General features: G+C 43.5%; 1 protein-coding gene across 48 annotated transcripts in view; it reads right to left on the bottom strand.

Annotated features, from left to right (window-relative positions):
• The window catches only part of SORBS1 (sorbin and SH3 domain containing 1), a 231,596-nt gene that overhangs the window by 115,302 nt on the left and 101,613 nt on the right, over window positions 1–14,681 (bottom strand). For all 48 annotated transcript variants that reach the window (XM_023240763.2, XM_023240762.2, XM_023240761.2 and 45 more), the window contains one exon: window positions 4,241–4,295. In XM_023240763.2, the coding sequence (XP_023096531.2) occupies window positions 4,241–4,250 (10 nt within the window). In that variant the 5' untranslated portion in view covers window positions 4,251–4,295. The remainder of the gene's footprint in view (window positions 1–4,240; window positions 4,296–14,681) is intronic.

A 14,681-nucleotide genomic window follows, 5' to 3' on the forward strand; every position in this document is an offset into this window, starting at 1 on the left:
TAGCATCTCATTTTTATACTTCAGACCCAGTCCCTTGGAGCTAGGAGTTAGGGACTCCTATCTTATAGGTAAGAAATTTGAAGTCCACAGAAGATGCCAGGCCTGCCCAAGATCACTAAGCTGCGGTTTGAGTTCAGGTCTGCTCCATCCCACAGGGCATCTTCTTGACCCCAGCAGGGATAAACATTTTTGATTTTTTAAAATAAAAAATGTCTCCTACATATTCTATAAATACAAACTAAATATATTCTATATGAAATAGCTTATATGCTATTTCCCCAAATGCTGGGCCTGAAGCCCTGTCCCAAATCCCAGTAGCTCATCTGGCTGAGACTGGGTCACCTACCGAGGCTCTCAACAATCAGCCTCACTGACAGGCCAGCCTGGATGCTCCTGGATCCAGACCCAAGCAGGGCCACCACCCCTCCCCGCCGGCAGCCTAGACCTCCTGACTCTGGCCCGTAGGTTCTGTCCTGCTCACTGCCCTGTCCACCTACAGATGAAGGCTACTTCTCCCAGATGCCATTATCTCCCTCGCACCTACATTTCAGGGATGGGTGGAAGGAGGGCATTGGCAAGAAGGCCAGAAACCGAAGCTGCATTACCCCACTTGTTCTTTCTGTAACTCTCCCTTCCCCGTGCACCTGCCCCAGTTCGTCTTCACTGTCTCCTTTCTGGAGCCGTAAGCCTTGCTTCAGGCCTCCCTACGCTAGCACTGGGGCAGCCTCTGAGCTGCCACCAGGTCCAGCCCCACGTATTTCCTTTCCTTTCTTTCTTTTCATTAAATATAGCTAGACTTGAAGAAAATATGCAAAATAGTTCCATCGCCTCAGATTCAGACCTCTGCGACATCGTGTGTTGGTGTCCACAGCCTGGGTTTGCCTAAACTTCACACTACACACTAGCTGGTTATCACAGGTAAATCATGAATCTCTCAGGGTCTCAGTTTCCCCATCTACAGAATGGGACTGGTACCTCATGCTATGTTTGTGGGTTTGCCAGGAGGATGCAAGGAGATAACATGAGCAAAGCACTTCCCTCAGTGACTGGCAGCCTCCTCCAAACTCGGAATAAAAAGAATGCATTACTGAATGGATAAAGAAGATATGGCATATATATACAATGGAGTATTACTCGGCAATCAAAAAGAATGATACCTTGCCATTTGCAACTACATGGATGGAACTGGAGGGTATTTTGCTAAGTGAAATTAGAGAAAGACAAATATCGTACGACTTCACTCATATGAGGACTTTAAGAGACAAAACAGATGAACAAAAGGGAAGGGAAGCAAAAATCATATAAAAACAGGGAGGGAGACAAAACAGAAGAGACTCATAAATATGGAGAACAAACGGAGGGTTCTCCAGAGAGAACAACCCCTGGAGGGGTTGTGGGAGGCAGGATGGGCTAAATGGGTAAGGGGCACTAAGGAATCTACTCCCGAAATCGTTGGTGCACTAGATGCTAACTTGGATGTAAACTAAATAAATAAAAATATTTTTTTAAAAAAGTGCCATCATTTTCATGCTTCTCTTTCCACCAAAGGTTAAAACTAATGTTTTCTACACAGCTGCTTTCTTCCTAACAATCTATTTCTTTTTAATGTTTATTTATTTTTTGAGAGAGAGAGAGAGAGAGAGAGAGAGCGAGCGAGCGAGCAGGGGAGGGTCAGAGAGAGGGAGATACAGACTCTGAAGAGGGCTCCAGGCTCTGAGCTGTCAGCACAGAGCCAGATGCGGGGCTCGAACTTACGAACAGTGAGATCATGACCAGAGCCGAAGCCCGACGCTTAACCGACTGAGCCACCCAGGTGCCCTTCATGACCACTTTCAATAGTGGCATAATATTCCATCAAACAAATGCACATCAGGAACCTGCTCACTCGCCACCTTCGTGCGGGTGATGTTTTTGTTTCCTCTGAATTAAGATGGAAATTCCCAAGAGTGAGATTATCAGGCCAAAAGGTCCGGATTTTTTGGACTCTTTCTATGAAATGCCTTCTCGCACCACGCCTGACGGCGAACCTGGGAGAAGTCCCGCAGGCCCATCCTCACCCTCACCTTCCTGCCGGGCCCCTCCCTTCTTCCTCCTTCTACTGTTAAGCGTGCCAGGAGCGGCAATGCCAGCTTAGGCGAACTCTGATAGAGCCAGAAATTTTAGGGCAAAAGTTAAAAAAAAAAAAGAAAGAAAGAAAAGTAAAAAATACATAAAAAATAAAAGCCCTGGCCTGTTTTAAATGACAGCAAAACCAAAAAGCCAAGCAAACAAAAAGAAAAAAAATGAGTTACAAAGCAGGAGCTCCTGGAGGTACCCAAGTCCACGTGGAGGGAAAAAGAAAGTGTGTGGCATCTACAAGTGCAGCAAAAGCGCTCAGGGAATCAGAGACAAGTCGAGTTCCCCTCCTCTCAAGGAGGACATGTGAGCTGAACTGACAACGGAGGACCCAACCCTGCTGATGCTGCGGGCACAGTACTTGAGAAGCACTGCCTCACTTCATCCTCACAAAGTCCGGGCGGGCCGGTGCTTTCATGATGTCCATTTCACAGAGGAGAATGCTGACATGGCCCCCACGGGCCAGAGGCCATACAGTTGGTGTGTGAGGAAGCCAAGTTGAGGCCCTGCACTGTTCCACCTGGAGCCATCCTCTGTCCTAAGCACATGCTGTCCTGCACAATTTAGGATTTGGCTAACAGGGCACTGTGTGTCAATAAATGGAAAGACTTTTTATTTATTTATTTTTCTTCATGTTTATTTATTTTAGAGAGAGAGAGAGACAGAGTGCGGGGAGTGGGGGGTGGCGGGGAGAGGGAGACACAACCTGAAGCAGGCTCCAGGTTCTGAGCTGTCAGCACAGAGCCCGGCACAGGGCTCGAACCCACTAACTATGAGATCATGAACTGAGCCAAAGTTGGGACACTCAACTGACTGAGCTACCCAGGCTCCCGAGAAAGGCTTGTTTTTAATGGACAGAGATTAGATTAACACTCCAGAGAGAATGCAGAATTAGGAGACCTTTTTTCTTTTAAAGATTTATTTATTTTGAGAGAGAGAGCACATGCGCACATGCGAGCGGGGGGGGGGGGGGGGGGACAGAGAGAGAAAATCCCAAACCAGCTCTGTGCTGTCAGCACAGAGACCGACGCAGGGCTCGAACTCATGAACCGTGAGATCATGACCTGAGCAGAAATCAAGAGTTGGACACTTAACCGACTGAGCCACCCAGGCACCCCCAGGAGACCTTTTTGAATGAGCTACGACTTGGTCATCTGCCCAACTCCCCCTCAGCCTACAGGTCTCTGGAGGCTGTAGGGCATGCTCAGAAGCCAAGGTGGGCCTTAGTCTCCAGACGGAAACTTCTCTGCCCTGAATTCTGGGCTGGAAAGCTGACAGTACTTGGCTACACAACGAGTGGGGACCTGTTCCCTTCTCTGTCTTCCCTTGCCCGTGCTTTCTATCCCCGCTTTAAACTAAAAATACTCAAAACTCGGGCTGGCGCCTGGGTGGCTCAGTAGGTTAAGCGTCCAACTCTTGATTTCAGATCAGGTCATGATCTCATAGTCATGAGATGGAGCCCTGTGTCCGATGCTGGGCGTGGAGCCTGCTTAAGATTCTCATTCTCATTCTTTCTCTCCCTCTCCCCACCTCCACCCCTCCCCTGTGCCCCCATGTGCACTCTCCCTCTCTCATAAATAAATAATAAAAATACTAAAAACTGTTCATTTCCTTAGGTCTTGATTGTTACTACCAAAGGCATAGCAAAAACGTAAGCAAACTGCTGTTCCAGCCTCGATGAAGAAAACGTTAGAACAGCTCACTCCTTGGAGCAGTTATGGTCAATCTGTTTACTTTTGCTGTAGTCACTGGGATTAAATAATGCCACTGTGTACACATATGTCAACATTTATCAAGTTGTACACTCGAAATATCTGCAGTTCATTTTATGCCAATTGTATCTCAATAAAGTTGTTTAAAAATTAGAAATATATAAAAATTAGGCCATAGCGCATGTGAAATGTAGATCATAGTTCTTAAGACATAACAGGTGCTCATTAAATCATTAATAACGAAGGTGATGGTAGCAATGACGACTTACGACAAAGCTTTGACGCTTACCCAGGTCTCAAAAAATAAAAAATGAAATGCATTTGGGGCCTTAAGAGTAGATGGGAAATCTGGGTAAACCACCCAGTTTTGTAGATATGTTCAGAAGAGAAAGACAGGATTTAAAGTGACTTACCAGAGCTCATGGTGGTAACAGGACAAGTCTTCTGCAACTGGGGCTCTGAACTGCTCTGCAGAAAAACAAACACCAACACAACAGAATTGAGGAATGGTGGGTTCACAAGAAGTCCCAATGGTTTACATTAAGAATGCAAACACCATACATAATCCTTGATAAAACAGAGCGGAACGAGGAGTCTCCTGGCCATGCCTTTAGTTCTTGGTTGGCTACGTGGGAACATGACGTTGGGCACGTCACTCAACCTCCTTGGCCTCCATTTTGTCACCCGTACTTTGTTAAGATACTATCCAAGACCTCTTCCAGTTCTAAGATTCTATTAAAAACCCCAAGTTCCATGAATGCACATGGATCAAGGAGAGGGTGAAGGAAAGAACCAAATTTTGTGAGAAAGAGGTAAAATCACAACAAAAACTGATTATCAAAGAATAATAAGCTACGTATATATAATGAGCTATATATACCTAGCTTATTATGAACAAGGAAATGTTCTTGATGCATCAAATATATTCATTTGATCTTCCCAATGACCCTACAAGGTAAGCACTGACACTGTATTAGTTTGCACAGATGAGGAGACCGGGGTACAGAGAGGGGCACAGATTGGTAGTGGAACCTAAACAGACTGACCTGAAGGTTGTGCACTCTGGGCCCCAAGGTGGGAATGCATTCTACTTACTCACTCACTATGGTCTCCTCCCAAGTCTTCAGTAACCACTGATCTGCTTTCTATCACTATAGTTTAACCCTTTTTTCTAGAACATTTTACACATGGCATCACAGTGTATGTAATCTTTTGCAGCTGGCTTCTCTCACTTAGCATACCACAATTTGGGAATTAGTCACGTATGTGGGGGTCTATTTCTGGACTTTCTTCTGTTCCACTGATCTGACTTTAACCCGTAACTAATTATCTGACTGCCCTAGCTTTAGCCTAAGTCTTGAAATCAGGTAGTGTCAGTCTTCCAACTTCATTTTTTCTCAAAATCATTTTTGGCCCTTCTAGATCCTTCACATTTTCACACAGTTTAGAATCTTACCGATTTCTACCAAAAACAAAACAAAATAGAAACGGTGCTGGCCTTTTGATTGGGATCATGTTGAATCTATACAGCTGAAGGAAAATTAACATTTTAACAACTGGATTTTTCAATTCATGAGAATAGACTCTCCGTCCCTTTGTGCAGGTCTTTCATCTCTCAACAACATTCTATACTTTTCAAAGCACACATTTTGAATAAAAAGGTCTAGCTGAACATATTGGAAAGAAATCTGAAAAGCGAGCCTTCAGGATATACGGAACCTTGCTATTTAAAGTGTGGTCCAGAGACCAGCAGTTCTGGCATCAGCTGGGAGCTTATTAAAAATGCAGAAACTCAGGCTTGACCCTACACCAACTGAATCAGAATCTGCATTTTAACAAGATCCCCAGCTGGTCTCTTTGCACTTTAAAATGTGAGAAGCAATGAGGGAGAGGACATCAACTCTCTAGTTCATGACTCCTGTAATAAGAAGGCCACGGTATGGTCTGAGGGTCTGCACAAGGAGACCCGTGTTAGTTTCCTTTGTAACACACAGAAGCCAGGCACTGGCTTCCTCTCTGGGCCGCTGCCTTGCTTACTGTCCTTGGAGCTGAGTAGGATGCTAGGGGCAAAAAGGAAATCATTCTAAGTCCTCTGCGGCCCGAATCAGCGGTAGCTTGTCTCTGACACTGTCAAATACGCCTGAGACTATCTGTGACCTTCAACAGCCGCCCCTCCCCCCACCTGTGGAAACATTTGCTCTTTCAGTTAAGGAACACAACCTTCTGTGTTCTGTAGACCCCAGTGGTGCCCAAGCCCGGTTTTAGGATACCCCAGTCTGCCTCCCAAGACCAAAAAGGCTGTCATCATGGCACCCAAACATTTTTATTTATAAAATAACTTTAATAATTTCATTAAGGTTTTGTTCAACTTTTAAAGTGATTGAAGACATGTTTTTGATTCAGCCATGAAGCTACCTTAATCAAATATGTTTTCTTTCTTTATAGTCCTTTCTAACCTTTATCTTCAACAAGTAGCATTTTTGTAGTTGTAAACTTAATGTCTGGCGGCTTTGTGCTTTAATTTTTAAACTACAGATTTCCTGAACATTTCTCTTGATTTTTACACAGTTATCATATCCATTATTTAATGGCTATATCATATTTTTTTGTAATCACCGTCCATAATTCACGCACCGATTCCCTCTGTATAGTTTAGTTTAATTCATCTTAATTTAAAAATAAGTACATGGCACAACAGCATTCTTGGGCTGGGAAAGAGATGAATGGAGATGTCTTCTGAATCAAGCAAAAAAGATGCCGCAACTCACACATGATGAAAATCACTGTCATCCGCAGGTAGCCCTTTGCACACTTAATACTTTTCAATACAGATACTAGAAATTTCTAAGTGTCAGCCCCACACTTGCTTACAAACTGATCTGAAGTACATACGGTCAGGAAAAATATCCCAAATACCATCATTTTGCCACAAGTGCCCAGCAACCACAGAAGATACCACTTTAGCACTCTCTGGGAGCTGCGCCCCAAGCCCATGCCAGGGGTTAACCATTTAGTGGTTGGACTGTAAGATGGAAGGAGAATGGGCCCAGAGTGGCAGGACACTATTTGGACATTTTAAGAACTAGAATGACAGTAATAGGTGAAAACGACCACGCACAGGTGAGCAGCGGCTCCGGACACAGACTTTTTGGGTAGGAGATTCTGTTGCCGGCTCTCATTTGGTGACTGAATCTGCAGCAGGTGACACATGGAGGGGGTAACTTAAAGTAAAATAAAATCTGCAGCAAGGGTGGCAGTGGCAGCTGTGCCAAGGAGGGCACCCAGCGTCCAGTCGTCATCAGTGGCGGCAGCGACTGTAGCAACATCCCATCCAGACCGTGTCAGGGCCTGATTTCAGCTCTCATTCCATTCGACTCAGCCTCCTTGAATTCCTGCCCCTGTTCTGGGCGCAGTTCTCCAGCCTCCACAAATCTGAACGACCCAAGATCTTACCAACAAACCCCCTCTTCAGTTGGAGTTAGCCAGAGGCAGTTTCTGGTCATCTGCAACCCGACAATCTTGACCGGAACAAGAAGGGGGGGGCGGGTCCCAAGGTTTCATTCTGAGAGGAGGATCTTCATTCCTCTCCCCTAAAGTAAGGCCAACTGGATCTGAATCCCATGTGGCTCAGTAAAGGGTTTTGTCTCTACAACCTGAACAGCTCTGAGTCAGGGTGGTGAGGATGTGACCAGGAAGGTGCACAAAAGGAGTCTGAAAGTCATAGTCTTGAAAGTCATAGTCTAGTCCCTGCAATTTATTTAGAAATAATGCAAGCTATTAAAATCATATGTAGAATGTGAGAATTTATTTTACATAAAGCCCCCTGACACTTAATATTTACTTAAAAACTAAGCTGTAAAGAGTTTGATGTGGTTGAGAACATGATGGCATGTCTTTGGAATTTCTCTCACAAGCCCCTCCAAAAGAAGCAGGCACCTTTGGGTAAAAGCCAAAAAGATGAACAGTGCCACCTAGTGACAAAACCATACAGCTGCCGGAGGACAGCGATCCCACTGTGAGTTGCAGGAACCTACACAGTGTCACAGCTTGGGTGGGCCAGCGAAGGTCAAGTGGCCATTCCATGCCTTGGGCAGTCAGGACCTACAGTACTTGGTTAAAGGGCCATAGCATCAACACAGACATTCCAACAGAAGAACAAGATGTGAAGTAGCCAGACTTGTTAAGAATACAACTGGATAATTAATGGTTCCGCATGGTCCCTCCCTAATTCCATGACCCTGTAATTCTGACATAAGTCTTGATGACACAGAGTGAATAATTACTAAAAAGCAAAAATTATACTCATGCTTCCAGCTCAAATAGGATCCAATAACTAAATATGGCTTGTTTATTGGAGAAGGAAAGAAGGTCCTTCCTTATATGGATGGTTCGGGGATATATAACAAAGGAAGAATTGAGTTTGTAAAAATGAACTCAAGGTCCAGCAAAGATTCTGGGAAAAGAATGAGTTTCGGGTTGACCTCTCACACAGGGTGCTCCAGCTTCTCCTGTGCCCACGGGGTTTGGCTTCTATTGTTTCTCTCCACGTATGTACATAAGGACATGTGTGTACACACACACACACACACACACACACACACACACACACACTTTTAAGTTTCCATAGGAGAGACACTGTCATCCTCATGGCATTCAGTCATGAACTTTGTCCCTGTCTCTAGTCAGCCTTTAGAACCTAATTTTGGAGTCTTCACTTCAAGATAACCAGGATCCTCCTTAAATCCACAGTAGCTGCCTAAAAGCAAGCTAGCTCCCCATTCCAACCAAACCATACTCTGGCTTTGAACCCCATCTGGGACTTGATTTGATATATTTGCAGCTACTTCCTTCCAATGGCTTGAAAAGAACAGTGATAGCTCACAAAGCCCCAGAATAAATGCTTGGCCTTATTGCTTTTTATACTTTGCTGACCCACCAGCAAAGCCAAATTTCTCCAATTTTTTGACAGTTCATCCTCTTCTTAATCTCTATTAATGGTCATGTCTCTTCAAATGCACACTCTACATTGCTGGAGAGGGTGCAGAAGGTTCTTCAGAAAGCCAGAAAGGATAAACATTGAGTCGCTGACACTTCCTTTCAAGGGGAGAAAGATAGGATAAACTCGACCCTGACATTAACTTCAGTCTGGAATCCCATGACACAGCTGGGGGCTCAAAACACAACAAACACACAGTTTTTGTGAAAAGAGCCATGCTTCTGGAGAGGGAACTATAGGAAAACACATCAGAAAGGCCATCCCCCACATCCTCTCATTTCCTCCTGGAGTCTCTCCAACTGGTTTCCGCTCTAACCAATTATCTGAAATGGCCTTCAGAAAGGTTTCCAGTGCACACACGGCCAAGCCCAACACTGGCTTCTGCACTGGTCGGGGCCTCGCTGACCTTTCCACTGAATTTAAAACACTTAACTCCTTCTTCCTCCCATAAAACTTCCAGGTCCTGATTTCTAAGTGTCACCGTGGATTGGTTTACGTCAGCCCATGAGGATCTTCTTTCTAGAACAGGGCCTCCATAGTTCTTCCAGGAGTTTAAAGACCTAGCAGACCCTGCACTGGGTCCTCATCCCTCTCCTTCTTCATGCTCTTTTCCTTGAGGATTTCATCTGGAATGGGAGAGCTGGAAGGATCCACGCCAGGTTACGTAGCCCATTTCCCTGGTTTCTTGCCTGTTTTGGAAGGACGCTCATGCCACAGTGCACGTAACCCACCCACCGGTTCCCCACCTTTCACTCCAACCATGGTGGCTGTGCTTTTACTGATTTCATTCATTTATAATTTCCTGAGTTTTCCTGGGATGGTTGGGTTCTGTGGCTACAAAACAAAGGTTCCTAAACCAGAAATCTAATCCATATCCTTACTGGGGTGCAAAAACGGATTCAGATAAAGTTTCTCTTGGTCTTTTTACCCCTACTACTAAGTCCCCTATCCCTCTTCTTCCTCCTCAGGCCATCTTCAGCCTTTGGCCCCTTGGCAACAGATACAGAATTCCAGATGAGAATCAGCCCTCCACAGTCGATGCACAGACTGGAAGTGCCATTTCCCTCATTAGAACCTTTCAATAGCACTCCATTACTCACTGAACACCGAGTCCTGATAACCAGCTGCAAGAGCCGGCTGAGTCCTTCACTCATCTTGCCCCACTTTGCCTTCCCATCTGTGTCTGCTCTTCCAATCAGGCCTCATTCATGGAACCCGCTAGACAGTGAGCACCTTCTGGTAAGGCAGGGTCTCCCTCTTCTCTGTACCCCAACATCTGGTACGGTGCCTGGCAAGCACCCAGTTAACGGTGGAGTGAATCATTGTCCCTCACACACTGTTTTCTCCTCTTTTCCTTGTCACTCCCTTCCCACCCCACACCTGACCAGCTGCCTGATCAATTCTTCCTTCTTCGTGAGTCATAACCTCAGCCACCTCTGTGCTTCCATCCTCATACTCACCACTGTGTTCCACCTCCTTATTCCTTGACCATTACAATGGCCTGATCAGCCTCAGAACCACCCTATACAGCCCATATAGTGCCACACTGTGGCTTTAGCAGGGGAAGACGACTTCTTATGTGTCAAATTCCCACAGGGAAAATGATCCACAGAGCCCCTGTGAACTCAGAGGGGCTGGCTTGGGCAGTACAGAGAAAACAGAAAAAAGACAGCAAACTTCCTAGGAAAGAACAATGTGGCTAAAACACTGGCCTGGTGACGCTGTTCAAACAGTATTTCTTTCATGCCTGCTATGTACCCAGGATGGTGCTTAGCCCAGAGGACACCAGCATGAATCAGACAGCTGCAGTCTTTGAGGCCACCACAGAATTTTAGGGTGACACACATGGCCCACTGAAATACAATATGATGGGTAACCCTTCTGCTAGCAATCTGAGCTAAGTGTTATGGGACCACAGAAAGGAATAATTTCTGCACAGGAGAGAGAATCAAGGAATGAATGCTAACATCTTCAAACGTTTAAAGACATACTTCTCAACTCACCTCAGATGTTACACTTTGGGAAATGCAGGTCTAAAAATTTAAGTCCAGATTCCTGAATATACCATACGGCCATGAAGACAAGGTCCTGATGAGCCTCCCAGGCTCATCTCCATATATTCAATAAACCCTAAATTCCACTGTACCAGATTTGTCACTCCTTCTGAATCCCAAAGAAGAGTCTCCAAGTTGTTCATGTCATTGTTTCTTCCCACCACTAAGACCCCTTCCCTTACCTCCTCAACCTTTAATGCCAGATGCACTGGCCCAACAAAAATGAAAGGGTTTGGATTTTGCTTTAGTTTTAATTTAATTTTATTTTATTATGTTTATTTTTGAGAGAGAGAGGGAGAGAGTGCCATCAAATCTGAAGCAGGCTCCAGGCTCCGAGCTGTGAGCATAGAGCCCGATGGGGGGTTTGAACCCACGAACCTTGAGATCATGACCTGAGCCAAAGCTGGATGCTTAACCGACTGAGCCACCCATGCGCCCCTTAGTTTTGTTTTTAATCACCACAAAAAGTTGTGATGATAAGGAACTCATTTTAACAAGACCAATTTATAATCACAGAATTCAGGAATCCCATGCCCAAGTGCCCACTAAAATCATCACACTCTCATCCCAGGCCTTTCCCAGAGATGGGTCAGATTTGAAGCTAGAAGACTAATTATAAAAGATTGCAATACATCTGCAATCACGTTTTACCTTTTATACTTAAATGGAGCCTTTAAGCAAACATAAAAAGTTGATGCTGCCAACAAAATTGCCAATAAGCGAAATACAGCCCCTAAATAGTTTCAAGTCTTAAAAATGCAATATTATTTGAGCTTCAGATAATAGAATTTGGGTGACAACTTGTAATCATATGTTACATTATGTCTTTAAAAATGCATGATTTGCAGCAAACATAATAGAGAGGGTTAATATCCTTATCTTATAGTATACTCATACTCACTGCCAGGAAAAAAAATTTAAAAAGCATGAAGAAATAATCCCCAGAAGAAAAAAGGCAAACAAACAAACCTATAAGAAAATGCTCACTTAACTTGATTAGCTTTAAAAAAAAAATAGATTGAAATAATGTCTTTTTTTTTTTTAACTTCTTAAATTAGTCCACAAATTTAAAAACACCAACACTCAGCTGAGGCAAAGGCACTGACATTTTCCTACCAGTAACACTGTAAACGGTTATCACTGTTTTGAACGTAACACATCCAGAGCTATCCACCTCAATCCCTTTGTGCTTTCGGGGAATCTAGCCCAAAGAAAGAATCCCAAATGACAACAAAGCTACCCAGCGATGTTTACCACAGCTTTACTAATAATAGTGAGAACCTGGGCACTCTCTGGTGTTCAGTAACAGGAAACCAATTACACGGCCACACACCCCTCTGGGTGGACTGTTGGACAGTTACACAGATAATGGTTATGTAGACCACACAACATGGGAAAACACTTCTTATAAGATTAGGTGAAGAAAGCAGTGTGTAGGTTTGTAGGACATCTGTGATTCTAGTTATGTAAAAAATAAAATCTATTTCATATACTGGAAAGGAAACATGCCCAAATTCTAATAATGATTTGGTAGCATGGAATTACAGGTAACTTTTAAATTTCACTTCTATTTTCCAGACTGTTTATACTACATTTCTTTTTTTAACAAAAAAGTAATGTTTTTTAGCTCATACCTAGCATTTGTTATGCAATTGTGTCATCTTCAGAACTTTCGACAGAAAGTTCTAGGCGACAAGCTAGAAAACGCGCCACTAACAACCCTGTCTGTTTGAACACAGTCCCACATGATGCAATCTTCCACAGAACTAATAGCGAATGCCCCAAATGTGGGATTCCAACATTAATCTCCAGTGATTGCTTTTGTTTAATGAAGCCAAACTACCCCCCTGTAGTTCCTTATGAGGACAAGGGGGGCGATAAAAAGACTAAGATGTTCAGCCAGATTTCCTAAAGAAGCAATCGCACCAAAACATTTCATCTTAAAATAGTCAGCAGGGGCTGCCTGGTGACAACACACACCCAGTACCCCACTGCTCCCCACGCCTGCTCGCTGCCAATTCCCTGCTCCAAACCCGACTTCATGGCATTCCAGAGCCCTGAGCTCCTTCCCAAACTCTTTATATGTACAACTCTGGGCACACACGGTTTCTCAAACATGCATTGTTAACCACGACAAGTCTTAAATACAAAACTGGCCCATTTGTGTTTCCCAAATATGGCTGTGTCTACAGAACTAAAACAAAGGTGTCTAATTGTAGCATCCCGCACATTTGGAACCCTCCATTGAGACAATCTAGATAATTCAAACCAGGGCAGATTCCCAAATTCATGAGATAAAAGGAAAACATCTTAGCTCTGTTTGCATTGTGAACATATAACCTCAAACCAATAAAGGCAAGCCCAGGAGACAGATGATGCCTTTCGTCTCCACAGTCACTACATGATGCCTCCTTGTAGGGAAAGGATAGACAAGGGCATTTTGAATTCTCAGAAGAGTCAAGGTTGGGCCAGAGTCTAGTGGTCTAGTCTTAGTAACTAAGAAGTTACTAAGTGTGGCTGAAAAAAAAAATCCTAAAAAGGGGGTCGGTTGGAGCCTGAGAATGGGAAAGAAGCGTGGGTTTGATATTGGCAGGAGAGGTGTCCACTCTTATAGACAATCCATAGTTCCCTCTCATCTTGGCTTTTGAACCACAAAACTCCTAAGGCTATTCACCACATCATCTATCACAGACGTCTGCAGCACAGGCCCATACCACGCTCAGGAATGAGGGAACAGAAGTTCCATTCAGTAAAAAGACTCTGGGTCTTTTGCAAATACATAACTTAAATACTTCAATTCCTAATACTGGCTTATTCAGGAATTGCTTGTTTTCCTTAAGGAGTTTTGAAATTTTTACTGAATGTATATTAGCCTAGCAAAGAGCCAATATGGAACACTGAAAACATTATTTCTTCTGAGAAAACCTCTCTTCTTAGTGGTATCTGCTTAATAACTGAGGTGGAACACATATAGACCCAAAATCAATGATCCTTTAACTCAGGTCTTGGAGGCCAAGGACTTCATCAGACCCTGGGTCCCTACCAGTAATAAACATGAGACCCCAACTTCCATTAGTCACTAAATAATCAGTGAATTATATATTAGCTACTTTTTCTCTATTCTCATAATCTCATTTTGTGCTGGTTTTAGGCAATTTTTCAATATATCAGGTATAAAAGCTGCATCCAAGCATTCGAGAACATAGTGCAAATTTCTGAAATGGGTTTTCTTCAAACTAAGCTGACATCACTAAAATATAGTAGCAAACTCATAGCAAACATTCAATATTTTTTTTAAAAATCCATGACAACTCTCAGACCAGACTGCTTGGAAACAGGTTGGCATCTAGTATATATTTTATATAAATAGAAATTTTATATTTATGCATGTATATATACACACATTTATGACTTCAGCTGCCCTATGTATACCCAACTATATCAATCATCACTTTGAATGCAAATGGTCTACATGCACCAATTAAAAGACAGATTGTCAGAGTAGATAAAAAAAACAAGACTCAACTGTATGCTGTCTCTAAGAAGCCCACATCAACTACAAAGACACATATAGATAAAAATTAAATGCATGCAGAAAAAGAAACTATGCTAACAGTTGCTACATGTGCTTAGTGTCTGCAGAAAACAACAAAAATCCAGGGTGAGAAGAACAGGCTTTGAATCCAAACTGCCAGGGTTGCACAAACTGGGAAGTGCCTTAGTTTGCTCAGTCTCAGTTTACTCACCTATCCAAGGAAATTAATAATATCTAATTTCATAAGGTGTTTCTAATTAAATTTAAAA

This window comes from Felis catus, chromosome D2 (assembly GCF_018350175.1).
Source record: "Felis catus isolate Fca126 chromosome D2, F.catus_Fca126_mat1.0, whole genome shotgun sequence".
Lineage (NCBI taxonomy): Eukaryota > Metazoa > Chordata > Mammalia > Carnivora > Felidae > Felis > Felis catus.